The sequence below is a fragment of the Phaseolus vulgaris genome, chromosome 3 (assembly GCF_051622355.1).
Source record: "Phaseolus vulgaris cultivar YP4 chromosome 3, ASM5162235v1, whole genome shotgun sequence".
NCBI classification, from domain to species: Eukaryota; Viridiplantae; Streptophyta; class Magnoliopsida; order Fabales; family Fabaceae; genus Phaseolus; species Phaseolus vulgaris.
The window spans coordinates 52,176,437-52,198,641 of NC_143500.1; the positions used below are offsets into that span (position 1 = coordinate 52,176,437).

The 22,205-nt window shown below is 32.0% G+C and overlaps 4 protein-coding genes across 5 annotated transcripts; 1 reads left to right on the top strand and 3 right to left on the bottom strand.

The window, feature by feature from the left end:
- Positions 1 to 3,371: 3,371 nt before the first annotated feature.
- On the bottom strand, positions 3,372 to 7,137 carry LOC137808523 (isocitrate dehydrogenase [NAD] regulatory subunit 1, mitochondrial). Of its 2 annotated transcripts, none has more exons than XM_068609677.1 (4): positions 6,446 to 7,137; positions 5,456 to 5,683; positions 4,326 to 4,404; positions 3,372 to 3,904 (listed from the first exon to the last, which is right to left on the bottom strand). In XM_068609677.1, exons 1-4 carry the CDS (start codon positions 6,953 to 6,955, stop codon positions 3,630 to 3,632), a joined length of 1,092 nt encoding a protein of 363 aa, XP_068465778.1. In that variant the 5' UTR covers positions 6,956 to 7,137; the 3' UTR covers positions 3,372 to 3,629. The 2 variants fall into 2 exon arrangements, with proteins under 2 accessions (XP_068465778.1, XP_068465777.1); XM_068609676.1 differs by having other exon boundaries at positions 5,456 to 5,695.
- A 3,387-nt stretch (positions 7,138 to 10,524) lies between these two features.
- LOC137805706 (serine acetyltransferase 4) lies at positions 10,525 to 14,053 on the top strand. Its single transcript, XM_068605641.2, has 8 exons — positions 10,525 to 10,807; positions 11,359 to 11,556; positions 11,675 to 11,734; positions 12,383 to 12,478; positions 12,576 to 12,600; positions 12,907 to 13,001; positions 13,518 to 13,684; positions 13,779 to 14,053. The coding sequence occupies exons 1-8, from the start codon at positions 10,616 to 10,618 to the stop codon at positions 13,861 to 13,863; spliced, it is 918 nt and encodes a 305-aa protein (XP_068461742.1). The 5' UTR covers positions 10,525 to 10,615; the 3' UTR covers positions 13,864 to 14,053.
- A 723-nt stretch (positions 14,054 to 14,776) lies between these two features.
- On the bottom strand, positions 14,777 to 16,457 carry LOC137808516 (phosphoserine aminotransferase 2, chloroplastic). The gene has a single exon (XM_068609659.2). The coding sequence runs from the start codon at positions 16,287 to 16,289 to the stop codon at positions 15,000 to 15,002; it is 1,290 nt and encodes a 429-aa protein (XP_068465760.1). The 5' UTR covers positions 16,290 to 16,457; the 3' UTR covers positions 14,777 to 14,999.
- A 1,764-nt stretch (positions 16,458 to 18,221) lies between these two features.
- Positions 18,222 to 21,721, bottom strand: LOC137808517 (disease resistance protein RUN1). The gene is made up of 3 exons (XM_068609660.2): positions 21,130 to 21,721; positions 19,499 to 20,591; positions 18,222 to 19,402 (listed from the first exon to the last, which is right to left on the bottom strand). Exons 1-3 carry the CDS (start codon positions 21,612 to 21,614, stop codon positions 18,551 to 18,553), a joined length of 2,430 nt encoding a protein of 809 aa, XP_068465761.1. The 5' UTR covers positions 21,615 to 21,721; the 3' UTR covers positions 18,222 to 18,550.
- Between the last annotated feature and the right edge of the window lie 484 nt (positions 21,722 to 22,205).

The following is a 22,205-nucleotide window of genomic DNA, read 5'->3' on the forward strand; positions in this document are numbered from 1 at the left end:
TTAACCGATATAATAACCCTACAAAAAACTACCCAATCACAAGTTTCTCCACATATATTGACATACGCAAAACTGGTTACCCATGTGTGTCTGTAAGTGATTACTTATGTGACGTTTTCATGAAAAAAATTTAATTTTTTTAATAAAAACTATATACTACGTCGGTTAGATGACTTAACCGATGTAAAAATCATATATTACATCGGTATATTACATCGGTTAAATGACTTAACCGATGTAATAATCCTATCAAAACTAGTTACCCAGCCACAGGTTCCTCCACATATACTGGCACACGCAAAACTGGATACTCGTGTATCTGTATGTGGTTAGCTATGTGAGGTTTATGACCCATCTACTTTTTATGAAAAAAAAAATCATATTTTTAATATGGATCATATATTACATCGGTTAGTTGACTTAACCGATGTAATATGGATCATTCTAAGTAAAAAAATATATATTACACCGGTTGTTTCTAAGAATCGATGTAATATATTTTTTTTCTTCTATTTTGAAGCTTGCGCTCTTCATTCGCGCGCAATCTCACCTTGTTACGTCAATGCAACATCTACAGCATCAAATGTGTGTTACTGTGAGAGGGTGTCAATATATCAAGACTCTTTTGAAAAGGAAAATGATGTTTTCATCCAAGAATTTGTATATATTGATGTAATAAATTTAAAAATAAATATATAATAAAGTATAAATTTTTAATTAAATGATATGAAAATATTAAAATAAATGTATTTTTTTTTTTTTGGAAAAACATATCACCTAATCCAAACGGGAAATCTTTACAGTATATATTAGTGTCTCTATAAATTCACATTTTTTTATGATGATAAAATTTAGTAAATATGTCTATTTAGTAATTATTTTTTATTTGTCTATAAAAATTATTTATTATTCAACTGCAGAAAAATGTGTCTTTTGATATTATTTTTTAAACAAATGTACATATATAATACTGAATGAAATAATAGATTAATTTCCAAAATTGCTTGTAAAAGTGATTAAAGTATTATAATTAATTTTTGTATTATTTATTTTAATAAGTAAAAACAGATACTACTATTTAAGGATAGAACACTAAAAACCGTGTATACCAGACAAAAAGAAAGTGTATCTTGTTTATTAATTAATATAGATTAATTATTTATTTTAATAAGCAGACACAATTATTTTAATATATATGGATTTATACCAAACAAAGGTAAAATAGTACCAAAATATGTAAAAAAGATTAGGTGTAAAATCATAAGAAAATGTATAAAAAAGGATAATTATAAAAGTGTATGTGTTTATTATTTGTTTTAATAATTATAGTAATCGTTATAGATTATAAATTAAGTGTAAGATGTAAGGAAATGTATCAAAAAAGAATTATGAGTGTGTTTTCTTTATTAATTAATGGTCATAGATTAATAAGATCGTAAGATTAATACAGTCAAATTAAAAAAAAAAAAGTCACTTTTGAATAATTCTTACAATAAAAATCAACTAACACGTGTAGGGAGAGTCGTTGATACCTTTTACAAAATCTACAGTTAAAAAAAACCTTTTACAAAATCTTTTTCAAATTATGTGTTGAATTCATTCAAGCTTTATTTGAATTAAAGAGAGAGTAAAAGATTAAAAAATAAATAAATAAAAAGAGTGAAAATAAATTCTTTAAATTGAAAAAAAAAAATATGTTTTCAAATATTATTTTTTTGTAACAAAAGATACTAAATATTAATAAAAATTTAATAACAAAATTAAATATTATAATGAATTTGTAAATTATGTCAAAAACATATTCAATATTAATATTTATGGCATAATTGATTATATAAAAAATATAATCTGTTATTTTTGTACGATTTCTTTTATGAAAGTTTAATGCTTATCATTCTAGTTTATTTCGTTTCTTTTTAATGATTATGCACTTTTTAAAACTTATTTTATCTATTTTTTTCATTTCTTAACTTTATGTTGTTATTATAAACAAACTTACACTCTTATATTCTTGTTAATCAAACTATGTTTGGATAGATAAATTTGATAAGTAATTTATTTTTTTATTTAAAATATTTTATGATAAAATATATTGTTTGGTAAAAAATTCTAAGGAAATTGAAATTTTAGAAATTTATAAGTAATTTGATTATTTGAAATTAGATAATTGCAAACTCTACTTAAAAATAAGAATTTTAATTTTTATATACTCTTTTTTCTTAAATAAACGTTTTTTAATTTTATATTTTTTTTGGTTCGACTTTAATTAAGAATATCGACTTAATTTTTATCAAGATGTTACTGGAAGAATTCAATGGGTTTCAAATTCATGACCCTCACATTCTTTTCCAATATTTAATGTTATCTGTTTCTATCAACATTCTTTTTAGAGGTTATATAAGAACCATTCAAATGTTTAATCAACTTAGTATTTCCATAAAATATTAGCCTTATATGATTTGTAATAATGCTTGTAAATTGTATCATTATCTACTACATTATTCCAATGAATCCTAACTTTCAAAGAAGCCTTTCTATGTTTTCTCTAAAGTTGTTGACATGATTTAAATGATTCTAGATGTAGGAACTCTAGATATTGAGTAATACTTTTAGAGAACGTTAGTGATGGCATAGGACTAGACACATTCATATTTCCCATGTTAGTGGTAGATGTAGATCCAATAAAACTAATCTTTTCCATTTGTGAACGATCGAACAATTGAAATTTCCAAAACATTTCACTAATAACTAGCACTCGATTTCATATAAGAATAATCAATAATAAAAAAAAATAACTACAAATGAACATTATCACACCACATACTCACCATTTCCACCCAATCAAGTGCAAAAAATATAATAGAACTATGTAATGCTTGTTGGTGTGATTTATGCCCTTGAGGAAGAGCTTGTATTCTATAACCAAGACAATGATAAAGAGATGGGAGATGACGAAGAAGGTAGATAATGTTTTCAAATAAAAGAATGAAAAACATTTCACATGAAACAAAGGTAGAAGATGAGATTGTTGTTGGAGAAAGGTGACAAAAGTGAACAATGGAGGCAAATGAAAAAGACAAATGGCAGAGACGAATAGTGGAGGCAAACAACAGAGACAAAAGACGGAGACAAAAAACAAAGGAAAATGGTGGATGAGAACAACAAAGGATAAAATGTAGGGTTGATAACAAAAGAAACTTAGATCAAAATATTTAATTTATTAGATAAACAATTAAAAATAATTAGTGCTCAAAATATAAATGGGTCATTGGAAATCATAGACTTGTTTAAACTTTTCAAATAGTTCAGCAGTAAGATTGAGAGAACCATCCATACATAACTAGACAGAAAATAAAGCAAAGACAACAATCTTGAGGAACAATTTACGTTCTTCCTAATCAGAACTATAAAATAATTGCTAGGTCGTAAAATCCTGGGTTTTAAAATAGGAGGGAAACAATTATCACACTCTACAAATTGTTCAGGTAAAAAAAGAATTACATGGTTTTCTGTAGGGCATAAATTTTATTGAGGACAAAAAAATGCTATTTCCCACTTGATGGGAGCAAAACAATGCTGGTAAAATTAGTTAGAAAAGAATATACCAGGCCGCTTTGATTTGGGAAATCTCAATCTAAAGCATTTATAACTGCATCCACAACCTCTTGGGTGGTGCTTGACCCTCCAAGATCCTTTGTTCGGTATTTGCCGTCCAGAATGACATGTTCCACAGCAGTTTCCAAACGGTCAGCAAAGGCAGGAAACTGAAGATGCCTAAGCATCATAGCTGACGAGAGAAGAAGAGCCACTGGATTGGCAACCTTTTGCTCTAATACTTGTTCATTACCAACATTTCCTGCTGAAGCACCTTGCTCAAACACAGCGTGCTCGGCTCCAACATTACCTGCAAAACTCATATTTGAGGACAGAGAATGATTTTTCCAAGTAACTATTCCTTCACTACAAAATTCAAAAGAGCAATCATCTCAATCTTACCGTACCATCATAGACACTAAAATCACCATTTCATTGGTATCACCATTACCAAGTGTACTTCCCAGTATACAAGTCCTATATGACCAAAGAATCTAATGCCCTAAGATGCACATTTATTTGCAAAGTTTTACAATGAATAAAATCGCTCCCCAGATGCAGAATAATGATATCTTGTTACATTCACAAATCAATTCAACCTAGTCTTTTCAAGTTTGAGCATTATTCAAACAACTGATAATAACAGGTAGCAACAAGTAAGGAGGTATTTTAAAAGGAGAAAATCAGGTGAGATCACTGAAGTTAAATGCAGTAGTAAGCAACAACCATACCTCCTGGCATAACTCCAGTACCTCCAGCAATGCCTGCTGCAGTATTTGCAATTAGATTTCCATAAAGATTTGGGGTCACCTAGCAAGAGGAAATAGAACAAGTGAACTTCAAAAACACTTTTAACAAATATCATAAACAAATTAAGATCAGTGTTTTGCAAGACAGAACCATCAAAACCTAAGGTTATTGAGCAAACGTTAGCAATGATCCTCGCTTACACCAACAGATAAGGAAGGAAAATTTTATCTATCCCTTCAAATCAAACAACAGAACAAACACATCTACCCAGATATATGTTTGGATGGAGGTGTCCAAGGAGAACAGGATTGAAGGATGGACACTTGCACCCCTCACCGCACAATTTATATATTGATTCCACTGTCAAGTTATATATGAATAAGTGTATAAATCTATATACTATATGATAATACTATTTATATTTATTATTTTCAAAATCGTTTCCCTTACTCTTAGGTCCGCCCCTGTCCTGCCCCCTTTCCTACAAAAATCATCCATCACATCACAGATTGTTAAACCATTTCTTATCCCAAATCCTTGCTCTATGATAGCCACATTGTTAAACCATTTCTTCTGACATAAACATGTTAACTAAGATGCTATCAATATTTCCAAGATAATGCGGTAAAGCAATAATCTTTCTCTCCTTTTTTTCCACTGCCAACAATCTTAAAAGAACACAACAGTAAAAATTGGAATCCCTGTTTTATTCCTTAATTATTTAACCTTAAAATATTCTTTTACTTGACCAACAGGGAAAAGCCTATAGCAAAAATGAAACATGATTTATCCTCAACTAAACTTTTGCTACAAATTTTCACCCTCTTTTGTGCAACTACTCATTTCTCAGCTAATTTCTCTTGTAGATGCTATTAATTTATGCATACACAAACAAGGAAAACCCAACCAATTTACTAAATAATATCTGAAAAGCCCAATGAGCTCAAAAACAAATAATTGGTTTGCAACAATAATCTGATGACACTGAAGTTTAAACAACCTTGCAAAACAAAATTGTATACATCTCTGCTTTTACTCCATAAATACATTAGACAAAATTTCAGAAGTGTATTAATAGCTGCAAAGCAAGATTGATTATAAATAAACATACCATAACATCAAACTGCTCAGGCTTTGAAACAAGCTGCATGCAGCAGTTATCCACAATAATTTCGTTATACTTGATTCCGGGGTATTTTGTGGCAACCTCTCGACAAGATTCCAAAAATAAACCATCCGCAAGCTTCATAATATTTGCTTTGTGCACAGCAGTCACGGTCTTTCTGTTGTTCAGGTAAGCATACTCGAATGCATATTTTGCAATACGCTCTGAACAGAACTTCGTAATTACCTAGCAAAATATTAGGATTGGATGAACCACAAACAAACCCATCATGCATCACGACAGGACTTCAAGATTTGGTAAACTATTTCCAGAAAACAATATATATAACAGAGTCATACACACCAACTTTTAAAGAATTCTAGTTTTTACATCAAAATAATATCTCAAGAAACGGTAATAATAACAACTATTTCTCAAAAACAATAACAATCACCCTAAAGCCAATCACTTAAATTTATCAATGACATTTACCCCCAAAAAAAAGTTAAAAATAAAAAATTTCCACATGATAAACATCTACTTAACTAATCATATCACAAGATATAATCAAGTACAGAGAATATGTCTGAACTTTGGCATAAAAGTAAAAGGGGATAATTTCTATTCTAGAAAATTCTCTATATTTTTAGAAGAGAAATTCTGAAAAGCACTTCTAGCTTGTACCCAAGTAGAATCTCAGCACTGGTTAAAAAAGTTTCTGCAAAAAAAAAACTTATAAAAGATAAGAAAAAATTATTGTTTAGTTTATGAAAAAAGCTCATGTCCCACCTCTCAAATTTCTCCCAGCCCTCGTTTTTTACTCTTCAGTAACAAACCTTTAATTTAATTAAAAAATATCACACCCATCTCTGTTCAAAGACATTTGAAAGAGTTTTCTATGCAATAAAACAACAGGATTGTGGTGTCGTGTCGTGTCGGGTAATTTATCCCAAAGAAATTACTGCATAACGCATGTGAAAGTGAGAGGAGGCGAACCTTAAGGCTTTCGACGACGCCGGGAACGACCTCGTGTTCGAGTCCGGAGTACTCGCCCTCGGTGTTCTCCCTGATGACGACGATGTCGACGTTATCGTGGCGCGTGGCCAAGCCGGGGAGGTTGAAGCAGTTGACGAGGGAGGCGTATAGATCGAGCTCCTTCCGGAGCTGCACGTTGAGGGAACTGACGCCGCCGCCCATGGGGGTGACGAGGCCACCCTTGAGACACACCTTGTTCTTCCGAATCGACTCCAGCACGTCCTGCGGAATCACCTTCATGTTCCCGTGGACATCGAACTTCTCAAAGTACACCGGCGCGTGCATCGCCTCCATCACCTGCTCAACCGCGCCCGTCACCATCGGCCCAATCCCGTCGCCCGGGATGAGCGTCACCGGCCGCGGCGTCCCGTCGCCCGGACGGTGCATGTAGGTGACGGATCGGGCGGTGATCCGATTGGGCGAGGAGCGCGTGATGAGGTCCTTGAGGAGCGGTAGGGATCTTCTCGCCATTGCGTTGCGTTGCGTTTTGAAAAGGGCAAAAAAAATTGGATTTGGTGTGAAAAAAGCGTAAATGGAGAGAATATGAATATCTGGAAGAATGGAGAAAAGTCCACCGGACACACACAACACGGGATGATGGAAGGACCGAAATTCTATTGGCTACTCAGAATTTGACTTTATATGTTTTTTCTTTTTTTATATTTCACTTTGCCTCTTTTATTTCTCACCATTTTTTATTTCCATTTAAAATATTCACTAAACAAATATTAAAGCACGTTTTTATTTGGTTTTAAAAACTAATTTAATTTAATCTTAATACTATTATATATTATTTAAATCAATTAATAACTAATGTGTCACCATCTTAATAATGTTGTTTTTGCTGTAGTAACAACAAAAATAGTAAAAAAAAATTCACTAATCATTTGTCATTTAGCAACTCTCTATACTATTTAGAAAGTCATGTGTCAAATCTGATATCTAAATACATTGAAACATTTTGGGGTTGGGCCAACGAACGTTTTAAAAATATTAAGAAAATAAATAAATAAAGAGGAAAAAAATAATGAAAAGTGAAATAAAGTAAGTTATATTAACTAAATTAATATTAATTTTAGATATAATAAATTAATATTAATTTTAGATATAATAAATTAATATGTAAATTATAATACTTTAGTCCACTTTAAAAAAAATTAAAATAAATTACATTAAATATTTTTAATTTAAATCTGTTAATCAGATTAATATTTAATTTAGATGTAATAAATGTATATGTAAATTATAATATATATTTTAAAAAATGATATCACTTATTTTTAAAATATAAGTGATGATTTATAAAATATGTCGATTCAATTTAAGGCTATTTAAGTTACGAGTTGGGTAAAAAATATCTAGTCCAATGGAAGTTGTAATTTTTTGTGGTTTTGCTTTTTTGACCCTCGTAATATCTAATTGTACCCCATAAGTTTTACCCGGTTTTTCTCATGGAGGTTCAGAATAGAAGTATTCCGACAAGCTTTGGTGGTAGTGATTTGAAGTTGGCTAGCGTCAGGTACGTGGAAAATAGTAGTTTTCTTTTAATGGTTGTGAAGTGTCTTCTAAACCCCAATTATGGAAAAGAAGTTTCTAGAAAATGCATTCCGAAAGTTAGTTTATAAAAGTTTAATATCAATATAAATATATAAATAACTAAAAATCAATTAAATCCTTTAAGTTATTTTATTTAATATTGTTTCAAATTTTTAAAAATAATTTAATTTAGTTTTTTTTAACGTTATTAAAGAGTAAAACATGGTATTTATTGATATTTTGTGAGGTGGAAAAGACAATTTTTAACATTGGAGGGAAACGGATTTGGAATTTTGTGTATACAATGTTTACGAGATTTTGAGAGTGATTTTTTACACTCTAGTAATGTTAACAATGACGATCAGGCTTGTGATTTTGTTGTTGTTGTTTTCTATTTATTTTCTAACGTGGGTTGCACTTGCTAAATCTTCGATTGTGGTTGTCAATGTTTGATTTATGGATTTATGGTGTGGTTTTCTCTTTTAATGAACACCATCAAAGATTCATTGTAAACACCATAAAGTATTAGTACCATAACTAATTTGGTCTTGTATAGGAAGTATGTTATAAGCTTAAAAAAAACTCTTTTCATAAATGACAAATGTTATAACAATTGAACAAGGTATATTGTTTTCTTAATGAAGAATATTCTTCGTGAAATGAAAGAATTGAAATTTGCTTCATGTGATAATTAAGTAGACAAAACTTTCAGTAAAATCATGATTAACGTTCTATTAATACACAATATTTCCGATTATATCACATAAATGTTCTGCACAATATCTATGATTATATCACATAAATGCTATGATTATATTACATAATATCACCTAATATTTGAGTTCGAATTTAGGCATGGTAACTTTCTTATAAACACTTTTAGAAAAAGAAAAAAAATTAATTAAAATTTAGGCATGGTAACTTTCTTATAAACACTTATAGAAAAAGAAAAAAATTAATTAAAATTTATATTAAAACAAACTTTTTAAAATATTTATAAGAAAATTATTCAAATAAAATATTTTTTCTTTTCTTATCTCAGATCACCTGATTTTGAACGGAAGTATAATATTATCTTCTTTTTCTATGTTATTTCGTGGTCTTTTTTAGTTTTTTTAACTAAAAAATTAAAATCCAATTTAATCTCCCAAACATGAACAAATTATCAATTTAATATTCAATGATTGATCCTTTAATAATATATAAATGAAAATTATTTTTAATATTAATTTAACATTAAAAGGAGAACGATTTTAAAGTAAAACAAATTTTACTAAAACACCACTTTAGTTAATTTCAAAATTGGAGTTTATTTTTATTTTTTTATTTTTAGTATAGTATAGGAAGAATTCGATTGGTAACTTCAAACCAATGTTTAAAAACTCGTAATTAAAGATCAAATAAAACTTTACTTCTGTCAGTAAAATAATTTTTTAATACATAAATTCTGGTCATTTTAAAAATTGACAATAATATAGCACACATTATATAATCACTCTGAAGGGACAAAGAAGAAAAACAGCCACTCCTAATGTAGAAGAGGCACCAAAGCATCCAATGAAACAAGAGTTGAAGATTTGTGGAAGACTAGTGTATATATATATTCTTCACTTCTTTTTTTTATTCATTATTGGTTTTGTCAAGTAATGGTTGAGTATGAAATTGTAATAACTAAGTTAATGAGAAGAAAATTAATTAATAATAGAGAATTTCATTAATATATATACTTTTATTCAACTTTAATCCTTTCTTATTCTTCTTCTTTGAATTTAACTTATTTTGCATTGTCCAAACAAGAAACATAAGGGTAAGATAAATACACACACCAGAACCACTTAAAAATATCTCAAGTATAAAAAAAACTAAAAGTGTCAATTTGAGCAATAATTTATACATAAAGACTAAATTATTATTATATATATCCAATCCAATGTGATTGTACACAGTTGAATAACTTTATTAAATGAATCCTATTAGAATTTGATAAATTTTACTGCATTATAAAAGTTATATAAAAAGTGTTATCAATTGATTTTAAACTCGAATCCCACTTTCTGTATAACCATTCTTACCACTGTTTTTGACTTTTGCACATATACGATTCCACTGATGGTACCTGATAAATAAAATACATATTTTACCACAAAGTTCATGCATATGCATGAAGTATAAATAAACCAACTCCAAATCCTACCTCTTGAATTCAATTCATAAAAAAAAGGTTAAAACTTAGAACTCAAAACTACCATTGAAAATGACACTCTTGGTTACATTTCATTCATTCTAATCCAACCCTTTTCCATAGTTCATTATAATAATTGTTGCATTGAGTCTGTGACAGCAAATACAATTCCATTATATTGTTCATATATTAAGAATCTTGCATCAGATTGTAACTGATTTTTTTTTTTAGATAAAACAATTTTAAAATAATTATGTAGTTGTTAAAGTAATATTTTCCATTCCATCATACAACTATAATAAGAATGCATAGATAACACACTTACCCAGCAGCAGCCACCAGCACTTTGATTTTTCTCTTATCTCATTTTCTCTCAATAACTACACAAGCCCTTGGTTTATCTTCCTGAAACTATGTCTGAACATGAAGCTGAGGAAGGCAAACCTAATAGTATTGGTTCCTTTTCTTTTTGGCCTCCTCATTTGGAGAAGGTTTTCCCCATTTATGCCATGGGAATTCCCAACCCTGTGTTGGATTCTTCACTTAAAAATTTCGATTGTTTTGATCCTATCTGGGATGATGTCAGAAAAGAAGCCAAGTTAGAGGTACCAATAATATTTTTCCTCTTTTTTTATGCCTTATGTTCCCTCACTTTCTTTGGTTGCATTTTCCAAGCCATGCATATTGGATGCTGACTATGTAGCTGATTTTAGGCTAAAGGCACAACAATAAAATAAAAGAGATGAGAACGGTAGATAAATGTGTAATAAGCTAAGTAATGATTGTATACAAGAAAATATTGGTGTGACAACTAATGAGAAAAGGATGACAAAGATTGATTAAGGTGGTTTGAACACAAAGAAGTTCATGGATTGTTTGTTCTGTTTTTCCCCACTAATCATAAACTGTGTTTAAGTATTGTTACGAAGTGAACTTTAAGCCTAACTCAACCCCATAAAACCGGCTCACCGGCTCATAGGGTTGAGGTTTACACCCACTTATATACAATGAAAGACTCTAATCTCTAGTCGATGTAGGATCTCCAACAAGTATACGATGAAATATGAACATAGATGCTTCATTTTGCATATATGATGAGTGTTGGAGAACATTTACATGTTTGATAGCTTCATGATATGCCATTATTTGAGTGCAGGCAGAAAGGGAGCCAATTTTAAGTAGCTTCTTCTATGCCACTATTCTATCTCATGATTGCTTGGAGCAAGCATTAGCCTTTGCTCTTGCCAACCGACTCCAAAAGCCTACTCTTTTGGCCACTCAGCTGATGGATATATTTTCTACTGTGATGAAGCATGATAAAGGTATCCAGCATTCGATTCGCTTGGATATTCAGGTAAGTAATGTTCTTTATGTATATATAGGAGTAGTACATGAAGTTCATCTTCTATACCTTTGGAATTTGCATTGCATAATGATCTAATTTGATTCTTTTTGGAACTATTTTCTGATAGGCATTTAAAGATCGAGATCCTTCTTGTTTGTCATATTGCTCAGCACTTCTATACATGAAGGTAAATCATTCAGTTTCCCCCAGAAAAGTAATATGCACTTGACTTGCTTTATTATGTTTTTTAAATCCTAAGTGTATATATTAGTCATAGTTCTTTCATAGCTTTCGTTTTGCTATCAAATTACGATGATTCTAGCGTAAACTTGTCTAACGCTAGAAAGAAGATGATACGGTAGAAGTGGTCAAATAATTCCAAGTCGTCTTTCAACGAATCCAATAATAATTTTTGTGAATAAAATTCAAAACCTATCTAGCAATGAAAATTTACAATAATAATAGAGCGGGTTGTGATTGTTAAACAGAAAAATATAAATGATAATTTAAATCAATAAATAAAAAATGTAGGTTCCTCCCAAGTTCATTATTTATTCTTCCACCAATGAATATCTCGTAGGTTCTCTGAAATTATTCCTTTCTCATTAGTCATAAAATAAATTTATGCAAAGGAATGTCTCTCTTTTTACTTCCTGTGTACTTTGCTATGATGAGGGTGCTACTGTTTAATGTTTCTGAATCCTCTAATGGTACTAACTTGTTCATTATATATGCTGAAGCATTTGAACGAATAAAATGGTGAAGCATTTTGTTCTATATTTTGTGGCCCTCCACCAACATTTACCTTTCGTTCATAGGATTTGTTCTCTGACAGGGTTACCAATCTTTGCAAGTATACCGAGTAGCCCATGCTTTGTGGGGCCAGGGACGCAAAGTCTTAGCCTTAGTTTTGCAGAGTCGAGTTAGTGAGGTAGTGTTTGCACTTGGTAAAAAAATGGAGAAAACTCCATAAGGGTATTTCATATTCCTGTTGCTGATGATCCAACCCCTTATTTTCTGCACTGCAGGTTTTTGGAGTTGATATACATCCCGGTATGTTAGGTCCACGTTTGCATGCAAATAAGGAATACTTTAGTATAGTAAGAACTATGTGATAATTTTTTACATGCAAAGGACTGTGTTCTTGGGAACTGCTAGGAAAGCAATTGCAGAATATCATGCCTGCCATATTTTTTCTGTATACAAGGCTTACATAATTTAGTACTTGGAATATGGAGGCATATGATAACGAATTTCCTGAATACAATAATTAGTTTCGTCTTTATATGTTCCATCTATTATATTCATTGTTCAAGTGGTTACTTCCAACAGTTTCATTTTTATGGTTTTGTCATACAGCTGCGAAAATTGGGAATGGAATTTTAGTAGATCATGGGACTGGTGTTGTTATTGGTGAAACTGCTATAATTGGAAACAGAGTTTCACTGATGCAAGTAAGTGAGTGATGTTTTATAAATGATGGCTAAAGTAACTACAACATTTTTTTTATTTAATTCATCTTTATATTTAGTTGTTTGGATTTTTTTAGTTGTTAATTATGTGATCATAATTTATCCATCTTATGTTTAAAAATGAGATATTCTCATATGTAATTTATGTATGTTACTCAATAAAACATAAATAATTATATCCAAGATATTATGATATGAAGTTCATATACTCTAATTTATTAAATGAAGAAATCATTAAAATATAAATAGTTGATTGGATTGCACATCCTTCTTATCTTCGAGATCCTCCAACTTGTGCAGGAGATTTATATAGCGATCCGATAATTGATAACTTAACAAGTCCAACAAATTATCATTAAAATACATTTCGATAGTAGTAATAAGTTTAACTCAATCTTATAAAATTAGTTTAGAAGATTAGGTTTATAGTTATCTAAATATTATGAAAAAGTCATTTATCTTTCGTTAATGTTGGATTTCCAACAATGTTTTTTCCAGGGTGTAACTTTGGGTGACACCGGAAGGGAAACAGGTGATCGGCACCCCAAAGTTGCTGAAGGTGTGCTAATTGGAGCTCATGCAACTATACTTGGGAATTTGAAAGTTGGTGAATATGTGATGATAGCTGCTAGTTCCCTTGTGTTACAAGAGATTCCTCCTCACAGGTAACTTTAGATGAACTTTTAACAAAGTTTTGTACTTGCAATGTCCACCAAGTTATGTTTTGCAATAAAGGGAATGTTTCTTCTGTTGTTAAAGCATTGTGGCTGGTGTACCAGCAAAGGTTATTGGAAGAGTACATGCGCATTATCCATCCTTAATCATGCAGCAAGGTAAGCAATAACCATTGAGAATACTGGATTCAAGTACCTCAGATTTTTCACTGTAAATTTCAAGCTTCAACAAGTGCCTGCTACATTCTGGAGAAGAACTCAGTCATGGGAAGTGTTATTCTTAGTATTGTAGTCTCTAAAAAAGTTATTTGTTTCAACCTTTGCGTTGTTGAAGGATACATCACCCTCTTAATAAATTTCAACCAAAAAAAAAATGTAATGCAGATGTTTCATCAGTTGTAAACTAATATCTACCAAGTATTTGTAGTAAATGCAAATAAAAAATAACTGATTGAATGATGGATGAGATGCATTACATGCAAAAAGTTTCTTTTATAAGAAGGAAAATTATATCTTGATAGTGGAACACCAATTCACCAATTCTTCCCATTTTTAAGTGTTTTCTTTCAATAAGATAATTTAATTTTATTAATTTTTTTTATTTGGACAAAAGTATTTCGATTATTTTTAATTATATAATTTTATTTAAAATAATTTTAGAAATTAAAAATATTAACATTGATGATATTTTTTAGTCAATTTTGATTGATTATTTTTTTAGTCAAAGTTCACAAAAGAATTAATGAGTTCTTCTCCAAAACATTAATGATATTTATTTACACAATAAAATCCTTATTTTGTCCAGCTTTTAAACCATTACAAGCTTCTACAAAGGTATTATTATAGACCCGTAAATACTATAGTTAATTAGTAATCCATGCAAATTAGTTTTGTAGGGTCATTTAATTATAAACTATTATCAATATAACTTTTAAGATAATTATTATAAAAATTAATAAAGATAACAATACTATAAGAAAAACGCTATCTTCTTCTCAAGGAGTTTCATACATCCACACTTTGATATGTTTTACTCTCATTGGATTTAATGAGTGCATTCCATGAACTGAACCCATACAATGATAGAAGCTCATAACAGAGGATTTTTATTCATTATTGAGTTCTAACCTAAACTCCCAGGCATCATTCTAGCCAGAACCAAAAAAATTATCCCCTAAACAATGTCAAAGTGCACATGAAAATCCTACCTAGTACCTCAAACTAGAACAAAACACAGCATTAAAAAAAGTGACAAACCAAAACTGCTAGAGATGTTGTTTGGCATAGGAACAAAAAGTATCCTCCTCTAAGCATGCCTGGCTTGGAAGTCCTTCATGAAAGCGACCAACTTCTGAACTCCAGCCAAAGGCATAGCATTGTAAATGGAAGCCCTGATGCCACCAACAGACCTATGTCCTTTGAGCTGAACCATGTTCTCCTTTGCAGCCTCCTTGATGAACTCACCCTCCAGCTCTGACTTCTCCAACGTGAAGGGCACATTCATCAGTGACCTCACAGACTTCTCCACCGGACACTTGTAATATCCCTTGCTCCCATCAATTGCATCATACAAAATCTCAGCTTTCTTCACATTCTTCTTCTCAACCTCCGCCAACCCACCCTGCTCCAGCAGGTCCTGAAACACCAACCCGCACATGTAAATGCCATAGCAAGGAGGAGTGTTGTACAGAGACATGTTCTCAGCATGAATCTTATAGTCAAGCATCACAGGAGTAAAACCCTGCGCACGCCCCACCAGATCATCCCTCACTATCACAATTGTGACACCAGAGGGCCCCACGTTCTTCTGTGCACCAGCATAGATGACACCAAACTGTGACACATCAACAGGCTTGGAACAGAAATTTGAAGACATATCAGCAACAAGAAGACCACTGCGGTTCGTTGGAATCGGGTAGTTCTTGTACTCAACCCCATGAATAGTCTCATTTGCACATATGTGCAAATATTTGGCAGCTGGGTTCTGGTCCAAACTCCCAAAAGATGGGATCTTTGTGTACTTTTCAGATTTCCCAGACCAAATCGCACTGGCCCTGCAGTATTTTTGGGCCTCCTTGAATGCCGTGTCGCCCCACGAGCCGGTCACGATGTAATCCGCGGGGTCGTCAGGGGCGCAGAGGTTCAGCGGCAGGGCAGCGAACTGGGTGCTGGCGCCGCCCTGGAGGAACAACACGGAATATCCCGGCGGGATTTCCAGGAGGGAGCATAGATTCTCCTCGGCAGCTTCCATGATGGACATGAAATCCTTGCTACGGTGGCTCATCTCCATGACGCCCATGCCGGATTCGCGCCAGAGGTAGAGCTCAGACTGGGCGCGGCGAATTACGTTCTCGGGCAGGGTGGCGGGACCGGCGGCGAAGTTGAAGACGCGCTCTTGGGCCTGGGCCTGGGCCTGGACCTGGACCGGGAGGGGGTCCTGGAGCTGCACCGAGGTGGAAGCGCATTTGATGGGCCTGAAAGTGCGCGAAGAGGGGAGGGAAATGGTGGTGGTGGTGGTGTGGATACGGTGGTTGGAGAGAAAGTGGTTATGGTTTGGGTGAAGAAGGTGTGAGTGAGGTGAAGTTGAGATTGACATGGTGATGCAGAGAAAGATGAAAAGAGGAAATGAATGAGAAGTGAAGTGAAGTGAAGTGAAGTGAAGTGAAGAAGTTGTTGTGGAAAGTTGGTTTTTATATTTGAGTTTTGGCAAACAACTAACTGTGGCAGTTTTGTTTCCTTACTAAAAACCAAAACTAAAAATAGTGACAGTGCGAAGTGCAAGGAAACACTTGGTCTCAAACTGCTTCTTCACATTGGTCTTTCTAGTTTCGACTAACGCCTCTCCGAAAAACCATCCAACATGCTAAAACTGCACTAAACTCAAATTTTTTTATTTTTTTTTATTTCTACAACAACTTTTCTTTCATATTCTCAAAAACCAATTTTTAATTTTGCTTGTGCTTCAGTTCTTACATTTTTATGATTAATAAATTATTTTCTATGCAACAATTCAAATAAATATATTAGGTTTAGAATTTAAATAGTTTAAATTAAATAAAAGCATATAAAATTGTGAGTTTCACTAATATTATGACTTTTTAAGATTTGATTAATTTTCAAACACCTCATGAATATTTTTAATTAAATTTTTAGTAAAAAAATTGTTTATAACACTTAAAAAATTTATATTTTTCAATTGAATATTAATCATTTAATTATAGTCATTGTTTACTGACATGGTTATTATCTTTTCATATTATTTTACTTACTTATCTTCCTGTATAAAAAAATACTAAATTTTTGTGAATAATATAAAATGATATTACAATTAATATAAATATAAATTAATAACTAATTTTATTTTCATTTAAAATATATTGAATAACAAGATACTATCACCTGTGACCTACATATTAGTAACTCGATAAAAATAATATTAGACCTACAATATAAAATATAAATTTTAAATTGCAAATTGCAAATTGCAAATTATAATTTTATTGTGCAGTAATGATGTCTATAGATTTTTAAGTAGATAAGTGGTTTATCTCTTAGTTTTTTTTTTCTTTGTTATTGTAACAAAATAATAGTTTTGATATTAAAATATTAGAAATTTTACAATATAATTAAAGCAAAAATATACAAAATAGGTATTCCTATTATATTTTTTTCTTTAATCATTGTTATGTGTTTATTTGGGTTAAAATGAAATTAATTTTACAAGAAAAATAATAATTTAAAATATTAGATCGAAATATTGTTTTTAAAATATTTTTATATTTAACTTAAATGCATTAATACAAGTAACTACTTATGTGTCTGTACACTTTTTAAAATATAGACCTAGTAATATATATATATATATATATATATATATATATATTGTGAAATTAAGATATAATATCTGAACACATTAAAAACTTATCATAATACTTGAAAGAAATTTCAAATAGTTTGTTATAAAGGTTTCCATGCTAAGCTATTCCTAAAAAAAAAATGTCATAAAAAAATATTGTAAACTCCTAAACTTAAAAGATGTAATCATAAAGCAACTAGTACATAAAAGTAGTGAGTTTACATTACCAAACAACCTTACAACTAAAGGAAGAGATGACTATACTCTGCATAGCACACACAGATTGTTTCCAGTCAACACCATCCTTCTTCCTATAATTTTACCTTAGTTGCATCCTTCTTCCTATAATTTTACCTTAGTTGCTTTGCTACCCTATTTTGGATTACCCTCCATGCAAAGTGTTCAAAAGAGATTGAAGAAATCATACTCCTCTTTTTCTCTAAGGTTATTTTGTGACTTTACATAAGCTGACTTTACTCAATATATTATGAAGTCAACTTCATAAAATCGACTTATAAGGTGAGGTTTGCGGTCACTTATAATAAGAATGAAATGTTCCAATTTCTAGTTGATTTGGAATCTCCAACACACACCTCTCACGTCGAGAGTAACAGCTCGTGTGCGGGACAATATATTATGGATGATCCGATAATAGTCTAATAGCGAGTGGTCTGATAAACCCAACAAACAACCGTTAGAATAGATTCAAAAATAGTTGTGATATCATATGAAGAAGTGGACTTTAAGCCGATTTTAGTTAGGCTTAAAATCCACTTCTTCATAGTATGTGATAGTATAGGAGTCCATATCTTCATCTGTCCAAATCCACATATTCTCCCTTACTCTATTTGATGGTTTCCTTACAATCTCCAGCATGATTGCAGAAGCTTATCCCATTTTTCACTCAAACCAATCACTTCTTCAGTTTATACATCATTCGGCTATATTCTCATTCCATCCCCAAAAACTCACATATTCTCCCTTCCACACACACACCTCCCTCAACCAACCCTGAGAAACCAAGAACATAGTTTACCCAAAATGTAAAAGAACAGGAGTAGAAAGAAAGCCCGTACCCATGATAAGGAAAATGCAAGGGGTGGATAGAACAGGGAAGTAAAATGAGAAAAAAGATACAAAAAGAAAGTGCAAAAGAATTGGAAGGGAAAGGAAAAGAGGAATTGAAACCAGGGTCTCCTAAGAAAGAGATACAATAGAAAGTTAAAACCTGCACAAAAAAGAAACCACACCCGATATTGCCCAACATTTGAGTTTTCCAACTGGCTCACAGATATTCGTTCATAAAACCTTAAGCCGTCAAACAGAATGTGCAACTTGGGTTTTCCACTGTCTTGTCCCGTGCTCTTCTTAGAAAGCTTAAGATAATAAGTAGATCTCAAGCAAAGTAGCTCATCAGACAGAGTCTTCCATTGTTGATCAAGCATATCTGAGCATTCAAGATTCCTGAGGGAACTGAGAGGTTCCTTCCATAACATCAATAGCAACGACATTGGTTCCATTCCACGGCTTCCTAACGGTGATGTTACTGAAGATTTGTTCAGTCGTGAAGGATGTGAGCAACCATCAATATAAAGGTAGTCAACACATTTTATGTGAATCTCACATGCTACTTTCATGAGTTCTTCGCAACATGCAGATAAAAGCAACGGAAATTCATGTTGTCCAAACCATAAATTTCCATCCTGGTTTGGCGGCAGGAAAATATCAGCATATGGGAGATAAAATTTGAGAAATCTCAGCCTAGGCATCTTCTTAAAAGTGCCTAGTTTCAGAGGTAAATCTTTAATTCGAGACAGTAGATCTACTTGCATGGCCTCCACCTTGTCACTTCCCTGAAAAAATCAGCATAACACTAAGCCATAATTTGACACTGATTGAAATTTGAACACAAAAACCCTTGTGAAGTAATATAGTTTATCTTCTCTTACCAGCTTATATCTCAATACATTGTATACTTCCTCTTTATCCCTCAATCGGGTGCGTCTTCCTGGATATATAATACATTCTTGACGAACTATTTCGCAACCCATTTGTCGTATCAGGTCATGCATTTGTATTCTATTGTCACTTGAAACTGTTATAAGAGCCTTTCGTTGAAGAACCTCCACTCCACTAGCTCCATAAAGTCCCCATGCGTCTAGTTGCTTTATAACATAGTCTTTGCTGTCTTCTTCGAAAAAGAATGCAATATCTAGGAAGGCCTTTTTCTCTACTACATGCAGTCCATCATAGCTGAATCTTAACACACTTTGAATTTTCTCATTGGGATACTTCTTGAATTTGCTTAATGAACACTTCCATGTGTTTATAGAACTTCTGGAATGGAAATGTGCACCTAAAACTTTCAAGGCTAATGGGTTTCCCTGGGCGATTTCAAGCACCTCTTCAGTTAGTTTTTCATATCCTGTTTTGGGTTGGCTTTCATTGAAGGCATTCAAACAGAAGAGCTTGAGAGAATCTCTAGGGTCCATTTCCTTGACCTCATGAATTTGATGAATTCCTCCACTTGTAAGCACGTCCTGATCTCTACTTGTTACTATCACTCTACTCCCTGCACCAAAGCAAATTGGTTTTGTGACCAGATCCTTTAATTCTTCAGAAGTATTGACATCATCAAGCACAACCATAACTTTTTTCCGACCCATTCTTCTTAGAGCAGAATTGAAGAATCTTGCTTTGCTTGTGCGGAGACCTTCTCCCTCAAATAGTTCATATATAAACCTCTCTCGTAAATTGCTGGATCCATGCTGTTGCAATTCTTCTCTTACATTGAAGAAGCAACAGCCATCATACTGAAGAGAACATTTATCAAATATAGCACGAGCAATGGTTGTCTTACCTATGCCACCCATGCCCCAGATTCCAACAAAAACAACTTCATTCGATTCCATTCGCAATGAGGACTGAATCTGTGTAATGTTTTGATCAAATCCAACAAGACCATTTGATTCACTTGGGTAGAGCTTGCTCAATTTTGCTGAGATGTATTCCACAATTTCATAGACAAGATCAGATTCATTCCTAGCATAAAGAAGAAAGTAAGGAATTATATAAAGAAAATGTGTAAAACTTGACAGAGAAAATAAACACTAGCACGAATTGCATCTAGTTCCATAGACCATCGACTTATTGATATCTCAGTGACCCTTCTCTGGCTCTTAGAATCTAGTCTGAAATTGTTTCAGTGTTTGAAAGAAAGTAATATAGAAAAAGAAGCTAAAATTTGTCAAAATTCAAGCAAACCAGCTAGAAATGCATATAATAAATGCAAATCGTTGTGGAAATAGCTCAAACAAATTAACTTGGAACATCAACCAACACAAACAAAGAGAACAATAATAGAGAAACCCACATAGTGAGCCTTAACAAGATTCTTAGTGAATCAATCTTCTGACACATAATCTTTGTCTCTCAATCCGCCAACTAAATTGTTATGAAATACCTTTTGCACAATTTTGTTATAAAAAAAAGCTATGGTATACAAGTAAATGGTGAAAAATATGCATTAAAAGTGTATGTAAAATATAAAACGAAAAAGAAAGAAAGAAAACTAAGTTACCTATAATTGGTTGGATAATGAAATCCGGATAAACTACCAGCTTTTTTCAAAGCTGATCTCCAACTTTGTACCTTGAGCATGTTTCCCTTGAACTTTTCTTCATGTTTAGCTAAAGCATCTCCATAATCTCCATTTTGGTGTCGCACGTCTGATGGATCTACATTAAAGAAAACAGGTAGAACAATCTGTTTACTTGTTTCCATGCATTCAACCATTTTGGCAAGCTCCTTCAAACACCACTGTGATGAAGCATAGTCTTTGGAGAATACGACCAATAAAACTTGTGACCCTTCAATGGCTCTGAGAAGTTTGGATGATATTTCACCTCCTTTATCAAGTCTCTCATCCACATAGGCATCAATGTTCTTGCGATCTAATTCTCTTTTCAAATGGCTAAGAAGACCTCTTCTGACGTCTGTGCCTCTAAAGCTGATGAACACATCATGCTTTATTTCACTAACATCACAAGAAGTTGAGGATGCCATTTTTGCATAAATTACTCAACACAAATAACTAAGTATACTTGAAAATATTGAAAGCTTTATTTCCAATGCTTCAATGAGGCATGATTGAAGACTTGTGTTCTGGTGATTTATGGTTGTTCATTATGAACTGGACTGAGGAAAAGTAAAGCAATGGGTACATCAGAATTGGATTCTCTACAGAGTTTTACGCGCCAAAGTTATTCGCCATTTCCTGTTATGTCAATCGTTGGATGTTATGTTTCAATTCTTATCCATTTACTTCAAATAAATTGTACCAAATACATTTATGAGGAAAATTCTTAAAATTCATAGAATAGGAAATTTATATTTTAGGAAAATTTATATCTTAATAATTTTATATGCGATAAATTGATATAAATAAATTTTATATGCGCATCAATATCAATAAAATGATAAAATATTATTATGCTTTTTAAAATACAAAAAAGTAAGAAGAATGAGTTCCAATTTCAATTTTCTCAAAAGTCAACAACTTTTTATTTTGTTTTATTTATAATTTTTGAAATCTCACATACAACAAACATCTAACAAACTTTAATTATTGTTTTCTATTTAATGAATATATTACTT